The 22,960-nt window shown below is 43.8% G+C and overlaps 1 protein-coding gene across 4 annotated transcripts in view; it reads left to right on the plus strand.

Moving 5' to 3' along the window:
- Positions 1–22,960, plus strand: part of nav3 (neuron navigator 3) — a 490,514-nt gene that overhangs the window by 416,349 nt on the left and 51,205 nt on the right. For all 4 annotated transcript variants that reach the window (XM_030045462.1, XM_030045459.1, XM_030045460.1 and 1 more), the window contains exons 13-17: positions 14,628–14,754; positions 16,446–16,755; positions 17,589–18,309; positions 20,245–20,670; positions 22,281–22,322. In XM_030045462.1, coding sequence (XP_029901322.1) covers positions 14,628–14,754; positions 16,446–16,755; positions 17,589–18,309; positions 20,245–20,670; positions 22,281–22,322 — 1,626 coding nt within the window. The remainder of the gene's footprint in view (positions 1–14,627; positions 14,755–16,445; positions 16,756–17,588; positions 18,310–20,244; positions 20,671–22,280; positions 22,323–22,960) is intronic.

Here is a 22,960-nt window from a genome sequence, read left to right on the forward strand (position 1 = left end):
AATATCTCATTACACTTAAAATAAGACATGATCACCTCAGAAGTAACTTGTTTTTAGACAATTTGCTTGTTTCATTGGCAAAATTTGCCAGTGGAAAAAGTGAAAATTCACTTGAAATAAGTGAAAATTAGCTAGAAACAAGAAACAAATTTTGCCAATGAAACAAGCAAATTTTCACCTGAAACAAGAGACAATTGTCTAAAAACAAGTTACTTCTGAGGTGATCATGTCTTATTTTAAGGGTAATGAGATATTTTGACTAGAAATAAGACATTTTTGACTTAAAATAAGACAAATAATCTTGGTAAGATTTTGAGTTATTGCAGTGTGACCATCAACCAGAACCAAAACCAAAAAAAAAAAAAAAAGGAGAATCTCCCACCGCAGCTCAGGGTCAAAGTGTCAAACTGAGGAAAGTGAAGCGGGGACGGCGCTGAGGACGCTCAAAGAAAGAAAGAAAGAAAGCAAGTCAAAGTCGGTGTTTGAACCTTGTCCTCGCTCATCAGCCCTCCCAGCTCGCCGATCCTCCTGCCATTAGCCTCTCCTCCTCCTCCTCCTCCTCCTCCTCCTCCTCCTCCTGAGAGCAGCATCATGAATAATCTGCAGACTGTCTTTTCTCGGCCGTCTCACCTATTATGCATGAGATCATTTCCAGTCAGTGGCGTTCGGTAAAAGACGAGGCGCTCGCCGGCCGGCCAGCCAGGCGCTTCCCTTCCTCCTCCTCCTCCTCCTCCTCCTCCTCCTCCTCCTCCTCCTCCTCCTCTCTTTGGGTCGATTCTGCATTGTCATCCTCCTCCAATTAACCCCTTGCTAACCTGCTGCTGCTGACAACATGTTTGATTGTCTCTCTGAGGGCTAACAGGCCCGTCCGAGAGGGGAGGGGAGGGACGAGAGCGAGGGAGGGGGGAGTGAGCGGCAGCAGGGAGGGGGAAGTGAGAGAGCGAGGTAGTCCTTTCTCTCTCTCCATCTCTCTCTCTCTCTCTCTCTCTCTCGGGCTCCCAGTCGAGTCACAGCTAGCTTGTCGGCCGGCCAGGTCGGGCTTCCCCTCCCGTTGTGGCGCGGTAGGGAAACAGGCGCACCAAACCCAAACCCGAAAAACCGACTTGTGTGACGGGGGCGGCCGGCGGGGCAGCGTCCGTCCCGCAGGAGGTGAGTTTGGCGAGGACACCAGACACACACATTCCCCGCTTTGTTGAGCCACTGAATGATTCTCCTTTGTGCTGCCTTGTGTGTGTGTGTGTGTGTGTGTGTGTGTGTTTCGAGATAAGTCAGGATGTCTCGTCTGCACCGGTTGCAGCTGGGGGTCAAGAGGGAAGGGAGGCTGCCGCTAGCCGGAAAAGAGGAAGAAGAAGAAGAAGAAGAAGGTCATTTGCAGGGGATGCTTTGGTGTTTTTTAAGCTTTGAGGCTCAGAGGCTGGAGCAGGATTATAATGCAGGCCAATGAGGGTGATTGCCGTTACATTAAGTCCTGTTTGTGTGTGTGTGTGTGTGTGTGTGTGTGTGTGTGTTTGAATGGCAGCATGAACTCTTTGTTGAGCCTGTTTGAAAGTTTGCCGTCTGTCAGATAGTTGCTGTTGACCCGGAGGAGGACGTCCTTGCTTTGCTCTTATCTCCTCTAAAGAGTCGCTGATGAACTGGAGTGCTTAAAGGAAGCATCCGCCATGGGACACACGCTCTTCATTTCAACAGCTCAGTGTGTGTGTGTGTGTGTGTGTTTTTGTTTTGTTTTTTTCTGAAGTTGATTCTCTCATCCTGAATTTCTCCTGAATTAAAAGGAATGAGGTCAGGGGTCAAAGCCGGACTGTCCATGAAACCTGCCCGTGACGGTGGGAGTGAGTGCCACTAAAACAAATAAATAGATAAAGCTGGTAAAGTGAGTCATGGAAAGCTTGTTTTTCTTAGATTAAACCAACTTAGAATGAGCGGAGTTGATGTTTTATCATTTTATTTTATTTTTATTTTTATTTCTCAACCTTTTGACAATATTTTTCATAATGAAAAGATTTAATTTTATTTAATTTTTAGTGCTATTAATCATTTTTTAATTTGTACTTTTTTTTACTTTTTTTTTTAATCTCTTTCTTAATCTTTTTTCTCTATTTTCTTACTATATTTCTATTATTCTCCCATGTAGGGCATGTTGTGCTGCACTTCCATGTATGAAATCTGCTACACGAGTGAAGTATGTGATTGATTGATTGATTAAATTATGACTTTTATTGGATTTTCATTGTATTTTGCTGTAGTTAGGGGCTGATAGTTTCCAAATTCTGCAAAATGAAGCTCATCCTCAGCTCTCCACCGGCTGTCAATCAAGACTGTCTGTGCCGTAGCTTTGGGAAAATCGCCGTGCGGTTTCACGAATGCTGATTTAAGTGCAGGATCAAAGGGGGTGAGGACATGTGAGCTGTGTCGTAGGGCAGTTTCCCGTTGAAACGCTGCACGCTGTGGCCGTCAGGTGAAGAACCCCACACAGAGGAGGAGACGCAGCCTTGTTTTCCAGCTCGACCGTCATGCATTGCAGATTTCTGCGGCGTGTTTTGAAAAGGTTGCGTCGAGGTTTGCAGCTGTTGGGGGAGCGTGTAATCAGTTAGCTCGAGTGAAAAGATCATAATCAGCATAATTGGAGTCACAAGGTTTTCACATGTTGATCACCCTGGATCATGAGCGAGGGACAAATTATCCATGAAACCAAAGGAGGACGGATGAACTGTCTCCAAATGTCACCGCGTGTCATTTGCTTGCTCCTTATGATTGGATGCAAATTTATTAACATAGGCTCGTGTGTGTGTATACAGCACAGTTCCTCTTTTATTGTGAGTGTTACCTGCACTGCAAAAACGCGAAATCTTACCAAGATTATTTGTCTTATTCCTAGTCAAAATATCTCATTACACTTAAAATAAGACATGATCACCTCAGAAGTAACTTGTTTTTAGACAATTGTCTCTTGTTTCAAGTGAAAATTCACTTGAAACAAGTGAAAATTTGCTTGTTTCATTGGCAAAATTTGCCGGTGGAAAAAGTGAAAATTCACTTGAAATAAGTGAAAATGAGCTAGAAACAAGAAACAAATTTTTGCCAAAGAAACAAGCAAATTTTCACTTGAAACAAGAGACAGTTGTCTAAAAACAAGTTACTTCTGAGGTGATCATGTCTTATTTTAAGTGTAATGAGATATTTTGACTAGAAATAAGACATTTTTGACTTGAAATAAGACAAATAATCTCGGTAAGATTTTGCGTTTTTGCAGTGTGGTGCTGTGTGGGAGTTTGTCTTGTTATGTAAGACGTCCTGGGAGGACGGACCGCGCTCTCATCTGCAGAGGTCTCACTCCTGCACCCCGACGTCGTCCCGCCCCAGAAATAAATATCGATCCCCTCATCAAACCGCCATTTATCTCCATACGGCCGCGCGCGCTCAGTGTGATCATCCTTTGTTCAAGCTGTTAATAGCATTTTCCCCTCCATGCCGTTTGGGAGAGCGAGACCTCGTCCTCTGAATATTGCATGAGGCCGAGTTTGCACGGTTGAGCGGAGCCACAGCGGTGCGTTCGAGAGCAGCTACAGCCGACCAGACGAACCACAGAAATGTGCAGCAGACTCAGCGATGAAAATAAAGATACCTGCAGTTAATTTGACTGGATAAAGTCTCATTTATCTGAGGCAGACTGATGAGGCACTGATAAATGATGTTCAAGGCTTGATATGCATGTTTTGTTTTGTTTTTTTCATTTATCTATCTTGTTAAGGGTATCAAACACAGTCTTGCTCCACATTTAACACAGTTTCACAAATTCCTACCTGACAGCTGTCCAGCAAACAGTTTTTCTTCTGCTGGTCGATGAGCAATTAAACTGGAGCTGTTAGGGGTTTAGTGCCTTGCTAAATGGCACCTCAGCTCAGTTGGTTGGTTATTTCGTTTGGGCTTGAATCCAAACTTTTTTGCATCAGGCTGTGTTGGGTTTGGGTTGTTGAGGCTATTTTGTGCTTCTTTTTTTTTTTTTTTTTTTTTTTACAACAAACCCCAAACATTTATAACTTTTTGAGAATAAAGTGGGAATATTATTGTGTTAAAGTTGTGACTGTAGGCTACAGCTGTAAAAACTCAGCTGCAGCTCATCAAAATGAGTTTTGTGGAGGATTTGGATGAGTTTATTTCAGTTGATACACTGGTATTGACAATAATCATGATTTTTTTTTTTCGCTATTAATATGAATATGGTAATATGGTGTAAATAATCAACCATCTGTTAAATGATTTTTGTTCCTTTCCGGTCTCTCTTCATGTCCCTACTTGTATTTTGAGTGTTCATTTGCTAAAAAAGACACAAAACAAAAGTTAAAGATAAATCTGACCAGTAGCATTATTATTTTACTTATATATCGTTATTTATTTTAAACACATATCTCAATAATATTGTTATCATGAGGTATTTTGGCCACTATAGTAGTGTAGTGGAAATCTGATATCATAACAGCCCTACTTTCTGTTATAGGTTTCACAAATAGATTAAAAAAAAAAAAGCACTTGCCATAGCAGTGATTTTTATATGGATATTATTTAGAGAACAGTATCAGGCTGGGTGTCTGCCATCTATTCAGTTGGTGAACGGCCTATCAGAGAAGAATATAAATATACGTAATGGGGGCTTTTTGTGTCCTGGCTCAGAAAATGCACAAGCTGTTTGGGCTCAGTTTCGCTCGAACTTGTCAAGTCCAATCCAAAGTCAAATTTGAACTTTTCCTTGCAGAGGCTTTCCTCGCAGGGATATGAAACGCTGACATCTCTGACCTTAAAAATGTCAGACTGCTGCTTTTTGCAGTTGTTTATAGTATTAGTTATCACACAGTTTCATAGCATCTCTGCAATACACACGACATGCAGTGCATCTCTCTGACGAGGCGCCTGTGTTCACTGTATTTTGGGTTTTTTTTGTCTAGAAAGCACCACAAGGGAAATATGGCGTGTTTTCAGGTTTGGAGAGGAACACTGTGACTTGTTTTTTTTTTTTGGTTTTTTTTCCATGTCACTTCTTCACTTATGAAACGCAGGACTGAAGCCAACATCCTGCACACGCGGCTCCTCTTGAGCCCCTTGCGCTCTGCATTGCCGCTCATTCTTAATTTAAGACGTTATGACACAAAACTGCGGCTCGCCCGCCCTCGCCGAAGGGTTACTGAGTTCGGCTGTGCCATTTTATTTTTTTTGAGGACGCGGCGCCCCCCCGGGGATCCGGTGACGTGCCTTCTGACGCCGTGCCGGGTCTGAGGGGCGGAGCTCGGTCAGCTGCCGCAACGTTCGCACCACGAGAGCCGGTTCAGTCGGCCGCCGGCGCCCGGGGAGCCGAGCGGATGAAATATTCAGTCAGGCTGGCTCTCAGGTGCTGCAGGAGGAGGAGGCAGCGCTGTTTTGTTGCCTTCTCTTCTTCTTAATTTATCTCAGCGTGCACGCTCTTTTTTTTTTTCGACAGCGCCCTGCCTCACATTCATGTTCATTCATGAGAGCTGCACAGTCAGACCAGAGGTTTTCCACTTTTGCTCAGCATGTTCAAGGTGGCAGACAAAGTGGCACCACAGGTGTGAGGTAACACGGGTTAAAGGGTCAACAAGAAAAATGTTTACCGCCTCATCGCGCAAAATGACGGCAATACATCTGTGGATCAATACCGCTGACTCAGCCATTAGCTCGCCCAGTGCTGGTGAGGATTCAGGCTGTAAAATCCATTGATTTATTAACAGCCCTTACTCTGTTTTGGGACATAAACTGCATTGGAGTTGGAGTTTGAAGACACTCATCGTCAGCCCCAAAACCTGCTGCTGAAACTGCCAAATAACAGAGAATCAAGTCAGTTTTGTCATTCCAGTATTTTCACAATGATTGATGTGGTGGATGATGATGTATCACTCGCGAGCATGCACGTCTTTATCATGAAAAGCAAATCTAAGCATGACAGTTTAAGCAGGAAGACGCGCGCTTTGTGGGCTTAAGAGGAAATAATGTGCAAAGACCAATTTCCCCTCAATAAAGTATTTCTGATTTCTGATTCTGAAGCCGCGTCCGTCTCTGTTTCCCTCGTCTGAGGCGAAATGTCACGGCGGTACAGAGGCCAGCGCCGGACAAACTTTGCAAAGCTCTGTGCCTGCAGGCTAACACCTCAGCTAGACCACCTGGGGGGGGGTTTCGTTACCTTTCTTATCACGAGCTCTTATCACGGCTGTTGCACTCGCTTCATTGGTTCCTCTGTTGTAAATATTCAGGAATGAGCGTAGGAAATCAATTTTTTATGAATTGTTTTGCATCTAAAAAACAAAGCGCTGGTCAGTGTCAGGATGGCTAACAGGTGGTGAAATCCTTACAGTGCACGTTTAAAATATGGTACTGCAAGAATTGTTGTTTTAGCAGGTGCATGGAGCCCGGTAGTCACAGAACATTTAATTCCCCTTTAAATCGCTTGCTCAAGGGCAGCGCACTGGTACACTGCAAAAACTCCAAATCTTACTAAGAATATTTGTCTTATTTCTAGTCAAAATATCTCATTACACTTAAAATAAGACACGATCACCTCAGAAGTAACTTGCTTTTAGACGATTTTCACTGGTTTGAAGTGAAATTTCATTTGAAAATTTGCTTGTTTCATTGGCAAAATTTGCCAGTGGAAAAAAGTGAAAATTCGCTTGAAACGAGTGAAAATTGTCTACAAACAAGTTATTTCTTAGGTGATCATGTCTCATTTTAAGTGTAATGAGATATTTTGACTAGAAATAAGACAAATATTCTTGGTAAGATTTGGAGTTTTTGCAGTGTAGCTAGTTTCTCGTTCACTTTCCCCCACTGTATTTTCCCCAGCCAAGCCACGGATTTGAACCAGCAACCTTACAGCAAAGAGGAAGTTTGTGCAGCCTCATTATCTCATGTAATAGCGGGTATCCGGGGGGTTTTGCATGAACTTCCATGCAGCAACACGAGGGTTTAGTGACACTCCGCTCGTGTTTCTGTTGTTTATGTCTTCATTCAGCCGGGCGGCTTTTCCCAGTATTGTTCTCCGATACTTTCAGCATTTAATTAACGTTATGTTGGCTGAGGAATTACTTTTCAAGTGCAGAAGCCAAAGGGCATGTTTACTTTGTAATTATGATTCCAGGAGCCATACGTTGTTACTTGTAGTGTTAATTAAGCAAGAATTGCCCAAGAAGTGACTAATCGTATTACCCACAGTGCGGACTAATTAATGCTTTTTCTCCTGCGGAAAGAAGATTGTCACTATTGTATTAGAGGGACCACCGTGGAGGAGTGAGTGATATGTAGCAGCCAGGGGACACGCAGCAAAATTATTCTCATGTTTAGATAAGAGCTGGAAGGCGATGAGCTTTTTAACGGCCATCTGCTTCCGCTTTGCATATTGTGATGACAGGCACATACTTTTTTTTTTTTTTTTTTGTGCTTTTTCACCACTCTCCTTTTTTTGTATTACCAAAGTTAGATGTGCACCACTTGATGCTATCGAGTTCAATTCGTCTCATTTTTGGAGGAAATTGACGGCAAATTGCATTAACAAAAAAAAAAAAAAAAAAAAAAAAAAAAAGACGAAGCTTTTTCTTTCCACTTTGAATGAAGCCTGGAAGATATTTGAGGTGCGATTAGGCATAAGGAGCAATCAGCATTCCTAAAGGACCATCTGTGGCTTTGATAACGCCCCGAATTTCATCTTTAAAGGACGTGCCTTTCTGAGAACTGGATACTGCGCTGAATATTCTTGCACCGAATAAAAGGATCCATATATAGGCAGAGATTTGTCTGTTTGTCTGCGGGCAAAAGCTGCCGTTTGGAGGCCGGCCAAGTCACTTAGGCCCGGTTCATTTCGTCGGGAGCATTAAATTTGGCTGCGTCTGCCCCTGCTGTCTGTCACGCAGCGAGGGCCGGTCTCAGAGGAAGCGAGGCGGAGGCGCCGAGTGCTCCGGCAACTCCCCCGTCGCTTTCTGAGCCTTTGACAGGCAGCGCCGAGCAGAAGGGGGAGTTTAAATCAGGCTGTCAAGGTGACCCGGCAAACGGCCCCTGTCACTGCCAAAAAAGAAAAAGCCCCGCCCAGCCCCAGCTCCCCGGCGGCTCTGACATTGAGGCTGATGTCCCTCAGGCGGCTGCTGCCTTCCGGGAGCGAGCGAGAGAAAGACGAGAGCTGCAGAAAAAGTTTCCTGCCGCTGTTTCCCCGTCAGCTTGGTGGTCCAACTGTAAACTGCTGTGAACAACTTTGATGTATTTTTCTTTTGAGGTCGATATTGTCAGCTGATAGTCCTCCAATAACAGCCAATATGGATATCTATAATAATTATAATACAAATTGGAGTTAGACTGGTTTATTGGCTTACTGACACATCAGGTTGAAATCTGATTTTGAATATTATTTGATGGCATCACTCTCATTTTTTTCATTCTGCATTTGCAGTTGCAACATTCTCTTAGTTCCTTTTGTTTATTTAAAATATTCCATTAAAAGGAGGGATTTACTTTAGTAGTAGTTTTGTGTTTATGCACCCTCAAAAAAGTCACAAAAATGCCAGTTCCTCAAGTGGACAAGCTGTAAAAATGGACACTGGATGCTGATACCGCTTCATAAAGCCGATATCGACCGACACCGATCGTCTGCCGTTATATTAGTGCATCTGTTGTTGATTGATCAGAAGAATCCTAACTTTACTAGACCAAATCATTTTGATGCTCAGCCTTCTTTAAGGTTGTTTACAGACTGAATGAAAGCACCTCTTCCCATGGTGGACCATCGATCTGTTATCCAATTGGGAGACGAAACATGGATGAGTCGACTCCATCAATTTAAAAAAAAAAGCTCTAAACAGCAACATGTGAAAACTGCACTATTGCAAAACTGCCTGTCTTAAGAATCTGTTAAATTAATGACTGTAAAATGCCTAAAGTGTAAATCCTCCTTCGTGCCTCTGGGATACAGAATCTTTTTTATTACGAATCCAAAAAGCCTCCTTGTGTTTCCTGTTTGAGGTCTTTGAGATGAAAAGCCTCCATAAAACGTTTGTTTGTTGTTTTCTTCTGCTCCCTGTCCGCTGCTTTACACCATCCTGCAGGGAGCAAATCTACTTTTTTTTTTTTTTTTACCTGGACAGCTCATTTTATTTTACACATCACATCTCAGTTTTTTGGCAATAAACTGATCTACATGGCTTTACCGGTGACTGGATGGATGAAACTCTTTGTTGTTTTTTGTCGTTTTTGGAAAATGACAATCCACACATTTAGCACATGTAAAATTTCCAACAATTTCACAACCGGCGAGCGAGTCGGCTGCTGTCAAATGATGCCGCAGCTCCAAATCTCCCAACAGCTTCCAGGAAAAAAAAAAAAAAAAAAAATCAGCTTCAGTATCAGCTTAAGTGCAGATGAGAGGAAATGATGATTCAAGGGGAAGCGAAGCGAGCCGGGCCTGTTTCCAAAAACCATCGATTTCCACAGGGTTTGTGTGCAGAGGCCCGTTTTGTGCGGAAACAGTCAGAGGATCCGTTTGGACTCGGTGTTTGATACCGGAGCTCCTCTCGCTCTGCACATCAGGTCGTGTTAAGGAAACTTCAGCTGCAGGTTGTCGGGATGAAGCGGTCACAAATCACCCTGACCGCTGCTCGGCTCACACACACTGACACTCTTTAATGACCGGACTCGGTCTGAGGTTGAGGAGTCGAGGGTTGACTGTGGAGACGCAATTTATTTTGTTATATGACGAGTTATTCAATCTGTGTAACATTCATCACCAAGACTTTGAAAAACTGAAACGGCAAAGAGAGAAATTACCTGTCGTGTTCAATAAGACAAAACCCAGCTCTCTGTTTTCAGTTTCTCTTCAGGCTGTTGTTATCAAAGTGGATTTTTTTATTTTTTGCACCTTTATTACTGCCTCCAGAAGGAAGTAATAAGTAAGTGGAATATCAATGAGAACGGTTAATGTCTTAAACTTTGGGTTTCAGAATTTGTAAAAGGTTTTGTTTGAGTTTATTCCAGAATGGTGGTGGGTATAATTCGACAGGCACACGAGTTACATTTTTAGGCTTTTTATCTGACTATAAAGGCCAATATCATCTACGTCACACTTAAAAGGAGGAGGAGCTGTTCTTGATTAATTTTGGACACGTCATTTGTGGCAAAACTCCTCGAAACTCTGACCAGTGGTGGACAGAGTACTGTTCCTCTGCTGGTACGTGACTGCAGTAGAAGTAGAAGTACTGTTCCTCTGCTGGTATGTGACTGCAGTAGAAGTAGAAGTACTGTTCCTCTGCTGGTATGTGACTGCAGTAGAAGTAGAAGTAGTGCAGTAAAAATCTCCTGCAGTAAAAGTCCAAAGTGTCTCATGTCAAATGTCCTGGCAGTAAAAGTGACTGAGCTCCTTTTTCCAAACAGTAACTGTGTTCGCTGGGATCTTTTCCATGCAGTTAGAAAAGGAGGAGAGAACACGCTGCACACTGCATGCTTTTAAAGGGGCATTACGCTAAATTGAAGTGAGGACCCTGCAGACACATGATTTTTCGCCCTTTTTTCCACATTTATGCCACTTTTTTTTTTTTGCCAGTTGAGTCGAAATGGTCCTCGCTTCCTTTGACTATCTGCAGTTTTTTTATTGTGAAATTTGTAAAATGACAAAAAGTAGAACCAACAAAGCAGAAACAGGTTCTTCTTCTCGTCTTTGGTAGAGCTTTTATTGTGAAAAGGTTCCACAATCTGCCACTGATCGTTCGCTCTCTGTAATGGATCTGATTTAAAATGCAATGAAGGACAAACCTCAAGCAGAACAAATGGAGCGACGTAAAAGTGAAATTACTGACTTTAAAAAGATTCCCAAGAAAGTACAAGTCCACAGAACGCTGCTCAGTCACAGGAACGTGACTAAATGTGATGAGTCGGTTCCACCTCGAACAAAATTTGGGCCGTAATGACGACGTCCCGCCCGTCCCGCTCGCCGTGCATCGATCACGGCAGCAGAATCCATTTTGCGCCGCTCCGGTGGACAACTGGGTTGAAGGGCCTCCGCTCGGCACCACATTTATAGCACATCTCTCACAGGTGTCAGACCGCGTATTAATTTTCCGGCACGGGTGGTTTTACTTCCCGTCTCCTCAAAAAACAGGCCGCTCTGCATTTTTGATGGAGGCGAGGATCGGTTCACGCGAGCGCCCCGTGTTGCATAACTAACGCTTTCATGACTATTTATTACAACACTGAAGATTCATTAAGCTGATGAATGCCATGTGTGTGTTTTTTTTTTTTTTTTTTGGCATAACAACTCTTATTGTTATTGATTTTCTGAGCAAACTTCAGAAAATCAATAACGCCATTATCCTCCCCGGGCGGCTGCACGTCTCCGGTTTGCCCTCGCCCCCCACCCCTCCCCTCCCCGTGCCGCATTGTGAGCCCGTTGAAAATGAGTCATTATTCTCTCGTTTTCAGCCTGCCTTCGGGTTTCATCTTTGTCTCCGATGAATTATAGATGGCGAGCCCTGAATTGGCGTTCCCTCGTTGAGAAAGTGTAATTAGCTTCCAGAAGTTGTTTCCTTTTTTTTAAAAAAAAATTATTTATTTATTTAAGAAAAGGGACTGAAATTCGGGGCATGTTTTGGAGTCGGACACGGAGTTCAAGTCGCAAAAAAAAAAAAAAAAGTAAGATGAAAAGCCGTCTTTGGAAAAAAGTTAATTGTTGGCTTATGAAACTCTGTGTCATAATCTGTCACCGTGATGCCGATCGCGGCTGATTGCATGAACAGTGATGCTGTTAGTATTGATCGTCATCTTTGGCTCTCTCTCTCCCTCTCTCTCTCTCTCCTTCTCTGCTGCTGCACAATTGTGGGTCAATTCATTTTCCTTCGAGACTTAATTTCAAATCTAAGGATGTGTGATCAGATTCTTATTGTTAATTAAGGGCTGGGGACACACACACACACACACACATGCACAGATGCAGATAAGGCCTGGTGTGTTGGCATGGAAACCAGTGTGTAGCTGTGAAGACTTTAAGTGGATGTATAGTGTGTGTGTGTGTGTGTGTGTGTGTGTGTGTGTGTGTGTGAGAGAGAGAGAGAGAGAGAGACTGGTGACAGCTGTGGTTTCATGCTGCTGGCTGACTCATGTCATGCTGAGTGTGTGTGTGTGTGTGTGTGTGTGTATGAGAGAGAGCAAGACAGAGACAATGACAGAGAAGAAGGCGACAGTGTTAATACATTATTATTGAAGGTGATTAATTGTGAATGATGGGAGAAAATGGTTTTGCAGATTAGCAAAGCATACTGCCACAGTTTTCCGAGCTGTAACTCTGTTGTAATTAGACCGTGTGTGTGTGTGTGTGTGTGTGTGTGTGTGTGTGTGTGAGTGTGTAAATGATCACCGCTTGATCCGTGCAGCCTTTGTTTGGGCCTAAATCATGAGACTGCGCTAATGAAGATCCTTTTATTCCTGCACACAGTCAGAGTTAATGAGAAGCTTAACGACACACAATTAATGAGCCAACCTTTTTTTTTTTTTTTTTTTTTTTTTTGGGAAAAAGAACTCAAATACCCACAAGTCAATGGGACCCGAATGAGGGATGAAAAATGGGCCACAGCCGTTCGATTAGAGGAACCAGACGATCATAAACGGCATGCAGCCTCTCGCCTTCTGCAGAAAGTAAATGACCCTGACCTTTGACCTGCTTAGTTATCAGTTGCTTGAAATATCTGTGATGCAGAGATTGAAGGTTTTTCCCACTGTTGGAGCATTTTATAAATCACTTTTTTTTAAAGAGCATCAGCTAAATACCACAACCACTACTGCTTCTCCTCACTACCAATCATAGGAATATGACAGTACGCTCTTCTGAAAGTACAATTTGATATGGACCTCATGGATTTGATACACCGATACTACATAAACGACAAAAGTTCAATAATAACAAACGACGGCGGTGCAAATCTTCATAGCGATGGCACCGGGGGCTAGAATGTAAACAATTTTACATTTCGGTAAATAAAAATTGCAATATATCGTCCCATTCCTGGCTACTAATAACCAGTGTTGGGACCAATTACTGACAAAACTAATAAGTTACAATTACTAATTACTTCTGTAAAAAAGTAATTTTGATTACTACTCAATTATTGCTGCAGAAGAGTAATTCAGTTACTGGGGAAAGTAATTTTTATGATTACTTTTTTCTTTTCTTAAATTCTCTTATTAGTGCACATACTTTCGGGTGAAATTTCAGGATGAACCTAAAATGCATTATAACCTTTACAGGTGAACTTAATGTGACCTTCTGTAAACTTTTGAATGCACATGTCCAACTGTTCAATGTTTCAGTACTTTTTGCACAAGTTGCTGTTCTCTAACAAGGAGTTTAACGGCAAAATTCACATCAGGTGTTTGACGCTCCAGCTCATCGAGGTCGTATCATTAGGGAACGGCTGCTGGAGACTGGGGTACCTCAGATGGAGTGGCCTGCACTTTCTCCAGACCTGAATCCCATAGAAAACCTATGGGATCAGCTGAGTCGCCGTGTAGAGGCTCGGAGCTCTGTACCCCAGAACCTCAATGTCCTGAGGGCCGCCCTTCAAGAAGAGTGGGATGCCATGCCTCAGCAGACAATAAGTCGACTTGTGAACAGCAGGAGACGTCGTTGTCAAGCTGTAATTGATGCTCAAGGGCACATGACAAGTTACTGACACTGACATTTTTTGTTGTGGTATATCCACCACTGTTGTTGGCTTTTGTTTCAAGAAATTGTTTGAGATGAGGAAATCACCAGTGTATGCTTCTACTTAAATGCCCTACTTTCATGATATAATATCACTGTAGCGTGAACTTTTTACATTTTCCATAAATTTCACCCAAAAGCCAAATATCCCTAACTTTTTGTGAGTAGTGTATTTTTGCTGTTGCTGTTGCAGTGTGGACATTGCTGTCAAATTTCGTCTATCATTGTCAGTGTTGGGCACGTTACTTTGAAAAAGTAATTCATTACAGTTTAAAGTAGTGATGCCAGCTTGTCCAGGTGGGGAATTGAACCCTCGGTCTTCTGTATGACAGGCAGAGATACTATCAGCTCTGCCATCAGGGAACACATGTGCTTTTTGTAATTTGTGCTGAGTCATTCTCCATGCATGTTGATAAGTTACGAAAAACTGCAAAGTCCGACCGGTTTGAATATTGACACACCGCTTTTTCTCCACAAGATGCACATTTTTTTGAATAGGATAATAAAATAATAATAATTATTAGTAGTAAGTAACGGCTAGTAACGGCGCATTTTATTGTCAGTAACGGTAACGGCGTTGTAACGGGGGAAACAGTCATTTCTTTGATTACTCGTTACTGATAAAAGTAACGCCGTTAATAACGCCGTTTCTTTGTAACGCCGTTACTCCCATCACAGCTAATAACAATCCTTACGTACAGCTGTTCAGAGCAGCGTTGAAAAAGTGACTTGGGAATTTAAAATATGTGAAATGGAGCTGGAAATTGAGAGCTGCTTTTTAAAGGATAAAGGTCTCCAGAGGTTTTTCCTCCATCCCAAATGTTTCTCTTTCTTAAGCTCTCTTTGTGTTTTCTCTCTTCCTCCTCCTCCTCCTCCTCCTCCTGTTCTGTAGTTGGGACGACAGCAGTTCGGTGAGCAGCGGCCTGAGTGACACGCTGGACAACATCAGCACCGATGATCTGAACGCGCCCGCCTACTCCAGCGCCGGCTCGTCGTCACGCAAAAACAAAGGAACGCAGGTAAAATCACGAACACGGAGTCAGGGGCGCTGCCAGGAATTTTGGGCCCCATGAAAAAAAAAAAAATCAGTTGACTCGATGATGGTTTAATAATTTTATATTAGTTTTTACCTATTTTTGGGGCCCCTGTCAGGCAAGGGCCCTTGGAATTGTCCTAACTTTATATAGGACATATACGGCGCCCCTGCACGGAGCTCCCGCCGTCCCTCCTCTAACTCCGCCCCGCAGCCGCTTCCATCCACATTTTATCGCATTTTCAAGCGCAACCTCTAAAGCGACCGCCACTCGGTGCACATTTCCATCAACCATGTGATGCAAATGACACCGAAAAGCCTGCAACTGTCGGCTATTACATAATCAGTCCAGAGGATGGAGGATGTATTTGTCCTCATCCTAATTTTTCCTGCCATGTCTGCTGTCATAACACAGGCTGGAAACACACAGCGAAAAGCCCCCTGTTGTGGTGTCGTTTTCATTGAAGTCAACTGTTTCCGAAAGCCTCGATCGCATTTTCTCTTTAATATCGCAATTAATCCACCGCAGCCGAGCGGAGAAACTTTTTTTTTTTTTTTTGTGAAATTCAAGTGCTTCCATTCATGTCTTTTTATGCACAAATTCAAAAGTCACACAGAAATAGGGGTTGCAAAAGGTCACAGATTAATGAAGACCCATTTAATTCAGTATTTTTAAATATGTTTACATCAGGGAAGCAGAGCTGAAAAAAAACCCAAAAAAACACTGCATGAAAAGCAACACAGTATGACTTGTTCAGGAGAGATTACAAACACGTCTAACCTAAAAACTTGCAAATCTTGGGTAGCCGGTTTGGACTGAATCCCTTTTCCAAATTCCCAGTTAGCGGTGTGTTGTTTCAGCTTGAAACCGAGGCCGCTCTCTATTTGAGCGCTGAAATCACAGCTGAGGGAATTAACTGAGGAGTGAAGGCCACCGCTTGGCTCTTCTGAGAGTTGGCTGCATTCTGCCAAGTATCCTTGGCGTCTCATGAAATACTCAACAGACTGGCTCTTAAGAGACTCTGGTGTTGCTAGGGAGACTGGCCATCTGTCAAGGTAGGGTGGTTTTCACTGTGTGTGTGCGTGCTCGTGTGTGTGTGTGTGTCCCAAATAAGAAGAACTGGACTTGGCTGGTCCCAAAGATAGCTACACACTCCTCTCTTTGAACATGGATCAATACTTGCTTGCAGTGTGTTTATGTGTGTGTATTTAAATCTAACTTCTTACTTTCGCATTATGCAATATGATGGAAAAACAATGTGATGCGCAACATGGGCTTCATAAATCGTGACAGCCATGATATGATGTAATAAATAAAACCTTTAGCTTGCCTCAAAACAAAAGCAAGTAAATTAGGCGAATGAAAAACAAGTGGAAATGCCAGCAACTGTAACACAATGCATGCAAAGCCGGTTTCTTTTTGGTGCATTACTCATTACTCATTTCCCACTCTTTGAAATGTGGGAAAAACAGGTTCCACTTAGTGATAATTGCTCTTATTATGATACATTTTTGCATCATGATATACATCCCATCACCATCAAATCCACATAAACAACCCTCTTCTGACCAGTTTTTCACTTCTCTGTAAATGATCACGACGTCCTAACAAATATTGGCAAAACAATATAATTTGCGGTTTGCATTTCTCTTACCTGTCGCTGGTTCGCCCCACAGTCCCAGAAAGGAAGCAGATCCAAGCATGCAGAGCAGGAGGTGAGCAGCAGCTGGGCCGGAGCCGAGGACCTGAAGAAGGTGGAGGAGGAGCTCGAGGCGAGCATGGACCCCAGCGGCGCTTCCTCCCGCTGGAAGCCTTCGTCATCCTCCTCTTCCTCCCAGCCGCAGGGCCAGTATGAGGACGCCGGTCAGAAGGCCGCCGCGCTGGCCCAGATATCCCAGACAGGCTCGTGGAGGCGGGGCATGACAGCCCAGGTGGGCATCACGCCACCCCGGACCAAGAGCACCTCTGCCTCCCTCAAAACACCTGGTAGGACATGAAGTGTCTCCTTTTTATCTTCAAACTTAATCAGACAATATAATAATGACACTGTGCACTGGTTTCCTTCTTAAACACACTTAATTCATTAAATGTGATGGAAATTTGTTATTTAAAAAGCTGTAAATAACCACTTTTAATACAGTAATATGTGTAAGACCTTGTATATAGTTTGGAGCAGGCTAAATGCATCATGGTATCACATATTTAGTATTTTTCTGTTTTCATGGGACTCTATGGAGTTTATGGAATAATTCTGGAAGTGTCTAATTAATTAAAATGAATTAAAATTAAATTAATGACATTTGTTGGTCAGAATTTCAAAAGGAAAGACAATTCTGCTCTTAAACCTTAACATTTTTAAGTCAAGGTCTCACGATGGCTAACTGTCACAACAACCCATAACGTGCTTTATTTGAAACCAGCGATGGTTTTGTTTTTTAATGAAACTCTTCAGTTTACTTTGCTTAGCTGACTTTGCAGTAGCTAATGGATTGCATCTGATTAATTTAATCACGAGACATGCCACTTTATTTTTGCCATTTCAAGTCTTTTCACTAATATCTGTGCTTGGAGACTTTGCAGTTTCCCTTAAGTTTTCGGTCCTCTCAGCGACTTTTATATGTTTGTTGAAGTTAAGTATCGTTTTTCAATTTAGCTGATCTGTGATAAAATGGTCATTTGGCTGTTGCCCAGAATTTACACTAATTTGGCTTTTCCTGCTCTGTGGCACCGCAGGTGATGAGAACAAGTGGAGGGCCGGGCAGTGTGCTGAGGGCAAGCGTTTTCCCCGTTTGCTAATGAGTGTTTTTGCAAATTGACAGGTAAAACTGATGATGCAAAGGCCTCGGAGAAGGGCAAGGCCCCGTCCAAGAGCTCCGCCAGCATCCAGCGTTCGCCCTCAGATGCCGGAAAGAGCAGCGGGGACGAGGGTAAGAAACCTCCCTCTGGCATCGCACGCCCGCCCACGACAGGGTCCTTCGGGTACAAGAAGCTCCCCGGCCCCACGGGCACCCTCATCACCTCCAGCGGAGCGACTCTTGCCAGCGGGTCCGCCACCCTGGGCAAGGTGCCAAAATCCTCGGCAGCCCTTGGCAAAGGCACCGGCATCGGCGGCGTCCGTAAGACCAGCCTGGACGGCTCGCAGCCCCAGGACGACGGCATCCTGCTTGGCTGCGGCGGCTCCAAAGTTCCCCTGCAGTACCGGTCCCTGCCCAGGCCGGCCAAATCCTCCAGCGGGGTGGCGGCGGGGCGCAGCGGGCATCGCTCCAGCTCCAGCAGCATCGACTCCAACGTCAGTGGCAAATCGGCCGGAGGGGCGGCAGCTCCAGCCGGCGCCAAACGCAGGGAGGCCGGGAAGGATCGCTCGAGCCCCATCAACATCAACCAGACGGACAAGGAGAAGGTGGCGGTGTCCGACCAGGACACCTCAACCGGACTGTCCACCTCCCCCAAGTCCAGCCCCACCTCCACCTCAGCGGGCCAGTCGGGCCTCCGGCAGCCCGGCTCCAAGTACCCCGATATCGCTTCACCCACCTTCCGCAGGTCAGACACGCGAAACATAGCAGCTGCCTCCACCCTGTCTTTGTCACTCACCATTTGTTTTTTCAAGCAAATCAAGCATTTCATCACATATTTTAAGAGTCCAGATAAATAATTGATTTTGCAGCATATCGATATGACGAAGGATATTCCCTGAGGTGCAGCGAGAGGTTTAGGCCCTCTTGTACAGGGCTCTGCAGCTGCCATTGCCACTTTTGTTTCAGGATTAAACATATGGGACATTTTCATTCATAACAATAAACTGATCTCTTTGGTGCTCAGTCATTCTTCCTGGCGCAGGCTCTTCCCCACGCTCCTGTAACCGATAAGGCTAGGGTTAGCGTTAGGGTTAGGGTTAGGGTTAGGGTTTATTGAAGATGTCATCCTTAGACGCAAAGATTCAATCTACTGTCAATCCTCAATCAGTCTTAAGAGATGTTTGTACAAAATGAATACTAGACCCTTCATGATTTGAATGTCAGCGCCAGCGTAGACTACGCGGCCAAAGATGAACTATTACAAAGATTGTGTTGCCTCGTGTACAGCATAGGATATTGCAGAAAAAAAAACATATCCTTACCTCGAAGATGAAGTTCTGACGGCTTTTCATTCAGGTCAGGCGAATCCAGCTCACCAGCCTTGATCAGAACAGACAGGAGACAAGAGCTTCCTCCGCGCGCCCAATCCCTGACTCATTTAGCGGCGTGCGTTCACCAGGCGTGTCCAAACATCCGTCCCATCCGGTCTGTCAAGCCGACGCCGTTTCATCTGCGTGTCTTCTAGCTGTTTTTTTTTTTTTTTTCTTTTTCCTGAAGAGAGAGAGTCGACTATAAATTCCGTGTGATCGCGGTGACAGGCTGGGACAGACGTGAGCAGAGTAGCAGGCTGTCTGAACATATGTGGGAGGCGAGCGGGGCTGAACGGCCTAACAGATTGGGTTATTTAAAGTCACGGGGTTGAGACGGGCGAAGCTGTGAAAGCAGATGTGTCAGAGCGAATTTCGGAGAGTTCACAGCGGAAAGTGGGGGCTCACTGCTGGGGTTCGCTTGTCGGGAAGTCCTAGTCATGTGCCACCTCGAAACCTCGAATTAGCAAGGGCCGATTGTTTGGGTTTTCAGGTTTAGCTGGAAACAAGTTGGAAATCGCTTCCGTTTCCGTTTCTTTTATTACAGGTTAAATGTTTCTCCATACTTTTTGTAGGTGTTTTAGGTCCAGACAACATTTCTGCCGATGCGTTCCTCCTCTTTTACTCCCCACATGGACTGTTTACCCTCATAAAACCACTCGGACTGCAAATAGTATCTACTCGGATTACAGCAGACTACAGAAATCTTGTCCCACAGACTATATATATGTACACATTGAATCTGTTTATGGAGACTAAGGGTGTAGAGTGATGCATATCAATACAAAGGGCTTGAGCGGAGAGTGGGGATGACATGCAGCAAAGGGCCCGAGCGGGATTCAAACCCAGGTCACTGCGGCTAACCCAGGTTACAAGCTCTACACACTTCCAGGGCGCCCCACCCAGGGTTGTTTTTAGGGGGGTCTCCAGAAAAAAAAGGAGGAACAGATTAACTTTGAAGACATTTTCTATAAGTTCGAACAACACTGAAGTGTACAAGGCTGGCTCTTTTGATTATAATTGGTCACGATTTTAGTTTGATCATTGTTTCGCTATGACAAATTCTGCTATCTCCGATCCTAACAAAAAAATTTAAATTCTTTGAAGGATTTCTTAGGGGAAAATGTTCTCAAATGGGGGTCCCTGGTCTGTTGTGCATGTATTTCGGAGGTGACTTAAAGAAGCCTGGGCTAGAGAATTGATGCAGTACTGCGGAAAAAAAAATGTATATGTAGAATAGTGAAGTCTTGCAGATGCTCATCACGTGTCCCTTGAGCATTTCTGAATGACTGCACCCACCTCTCTACCTTCAGATTATTTGGCACCAAAGCCAGCAGCAAGGCCAGCTCCCCGGGCACGCCCGACTCTGGCAAGTGCCCGTCGGTGCTGGGCAGCCCCCACGGCACGCTGGCGAGGCAGGCCAGCCTGGACTCCCCCTCCTCTGGCACCGGGAGCCTGGGCAGTGCCGGCGGCATGAGCGGTGGCAGCAGCCCGCTGTACGGTAAAACGCCAGACCTGTGCACTGACTCGCCGGCGTCCAGCCCGGCCTCGGGCCTCTCCCTGCCCTCCAACGCCCGGCCCTGGCCTGCCTGTAGCTCCTCGGCCGGCAGCAAGGACACACTGAGCTGCCAAAGCATGACCAGTCTGCACACCAGCTCTGAGTCCATTGATTTGCCGCTGGGCCACCACGGGCCCAAGGTGACACGAACCGGCAGTGTCAAGTCCACCCTGTCCGAGGGGTGAGTACGCCTAGGGATACGACTCGGAAACACTCGAATCGTATTCATTGTTTGACTGGAGAACGTCGACAAAAACACATAGATCTCCCTCCCCGGAGGCACAGACACAGAGTGCAGAGCAATGACCAAAATAATGGAATCACCAACACAAAATGTCTCATGATGAAGACATTTTGTGGGTTTGGGATGATCATGTGAGTGTTTTTTTTTTTTTTTTTTTAGAAGATTTCTGGCTTGGGTTTGGTTTCATAAAGCTTTCAGGCATCTTACATACTGTTAACATAAGAGTGGAGCAATCAGCCACACCCATGATGCATTTCTGTGATGGCAGCAAGATTCAAAATTCAAGATTTATTCGTCACATGCATGAATGTACAGGTACAGCAGCAGTGAAATATAATTGCAACAACTCCAGCACTGTGCAAGTAAAAAATAAAAATAAATAATAATAATAATAATAATAATAATAATAATAACGATAATAATAACGATAATAATAACGATGATAATAAAATAAATAATAATAAAAAATAAATAAAATTAAATTAAATTTAAATAAATAAATAAATAAATAAATAAAATAAAATAAAATAAAAATAAAGATAAAATAGAAAGAATATATGACATGCCTAGTGCTGTGCTGTGAGCAGTGCTTTAATGCATCTCATCACCCAGAGATGTGCACCCAGTCGAGACAGAAGACTGGTACATATAATTTTATTTTTTAAAGAAGAAATTTGCACAGTGCATGCAGCTTTAATATTAAAGTCTACAAAACTCCACTCACCCTCCCTAAATAGTTACAGATCTGATGAAACGCAGCCCAAACTGTTTTGGTGAATTTCATAGCTTATAACAATAAAAAACTGTTTTTGTTTTCTTTTTTAACATTAGTAGAGGGTTGCACCTCTTCTGTATTCAGGCGGCGTCTCTCATCGCTGCTGGAGTGAAGCTGTTTTTCTTCTCCTGGATATTAACAACTAACTGCCTGTTGTTTCGCAGCTTTTCGTCAATGATCAGGAGTTTTTTTGGCGGGTGCACAGGTGCTTCGAGTTCAGCTCGACTTGGGTAATAACAGCCTGCCAGCCTTTCACCCGTAACAATGTTAGCTATAAAACAAGGCTTTCTCATTAACAAGACACAGTCCCAAGCTTAATCAAGTGTTGATGACATCTGAAACGGCATTTTTTTTTTTTTTTTTTACGAAGCCAAAGCCATGCCAGAAACCTCACCGCAGGTCATTGCAGGCCCCCGTCACTCATCTGAAGTCTTTATTATGGTGTTTCCATTGTTTTGTCCATACGCTGTGCATGCAGTGCATTACAGAGAATGTGAAAATATAAAGGCCAACAGTGTATGTTTTCAAAAAAAAAAAAAAAAAAAAATGAAACAGCTGTCCTTAACATTGTCAAGTTGCCTGTGTTGTACATACGGTGTGTCTTGTACTGTGACGCATTAGTTAACGTCTTTCAGTGTTTTTGTGTGTGTGTGCGTTTGTCACGACATCGGTCCAAACGGTGCAAAGAAGTGCAGAGAAATTCTCCTTATCATGTGTCACAGAGGTGTTTTCTGGTGTTCATCTAATTCACTCATCCTTTGTGTTTTAACAGCATGCCTCTTGACAGAAACACGCTCCCCAAAAAGGGACTGAGGTACAACTCATCTGCAGCCGCATCTCATTCTCTGCTGCTGTCATTTTATCCACTCGCAGTAAATCATATATGTACATGTGCATGCCTACAGTCACACTCATACTCTGTGTACTTCACACATTGTAATAAGTCCAGCATGCTGCCATAAATATATGCTAAATAAGAGAAAATACTGCTATTATTTCAGGGTACATTCACACTGCAGCCTTCATTCTCAAGCCTAAATCACTCCATATGTCTTTTTTTTTTTCTTTTGGGTGGTTCATATTTGCCATAATTGATAATATATAAAAAGTTGCAAAGTCGAAGAGACCTGCCTGCAGAGTAACAGTAGTAAATGATCAATGAAAGATGTCACGGTACCTATCAAGTCGTTTTTTTAGCTTAATTTCCCTCCATAGGCTGCTACGGTGCCAAAATGATGACAGCTGTCTAAGATCTCATTTTTCTCTCTGAGCAGTGTGAACAAAAAAATAAGATCGTTTTAAAACCGAATCCAGGCGATGGCGAACTTCACCATCAGTGCGGAGCAACGCAGAAAATAGAGGATAGCAGTGACAGCGATGGGGACACTGCAAATTCAATAGATATTCAATAGGGAGATGAATGGGGACCCTTGCATCGCGATGTCATTCATT

This window comes from Myripristis murdjan, chromosome 23 (assembly GCF_902150065.1).
Source record: "Myripristis murdjan chromosome 23, fMyrMur1.1, whole genome shotgun sequence".
NCBI lineage: Eukaryota > Metazoa > Chordata > Actinopteri > Holocentriformes > Holocentridae > Myripristis > Myripristis murdjan.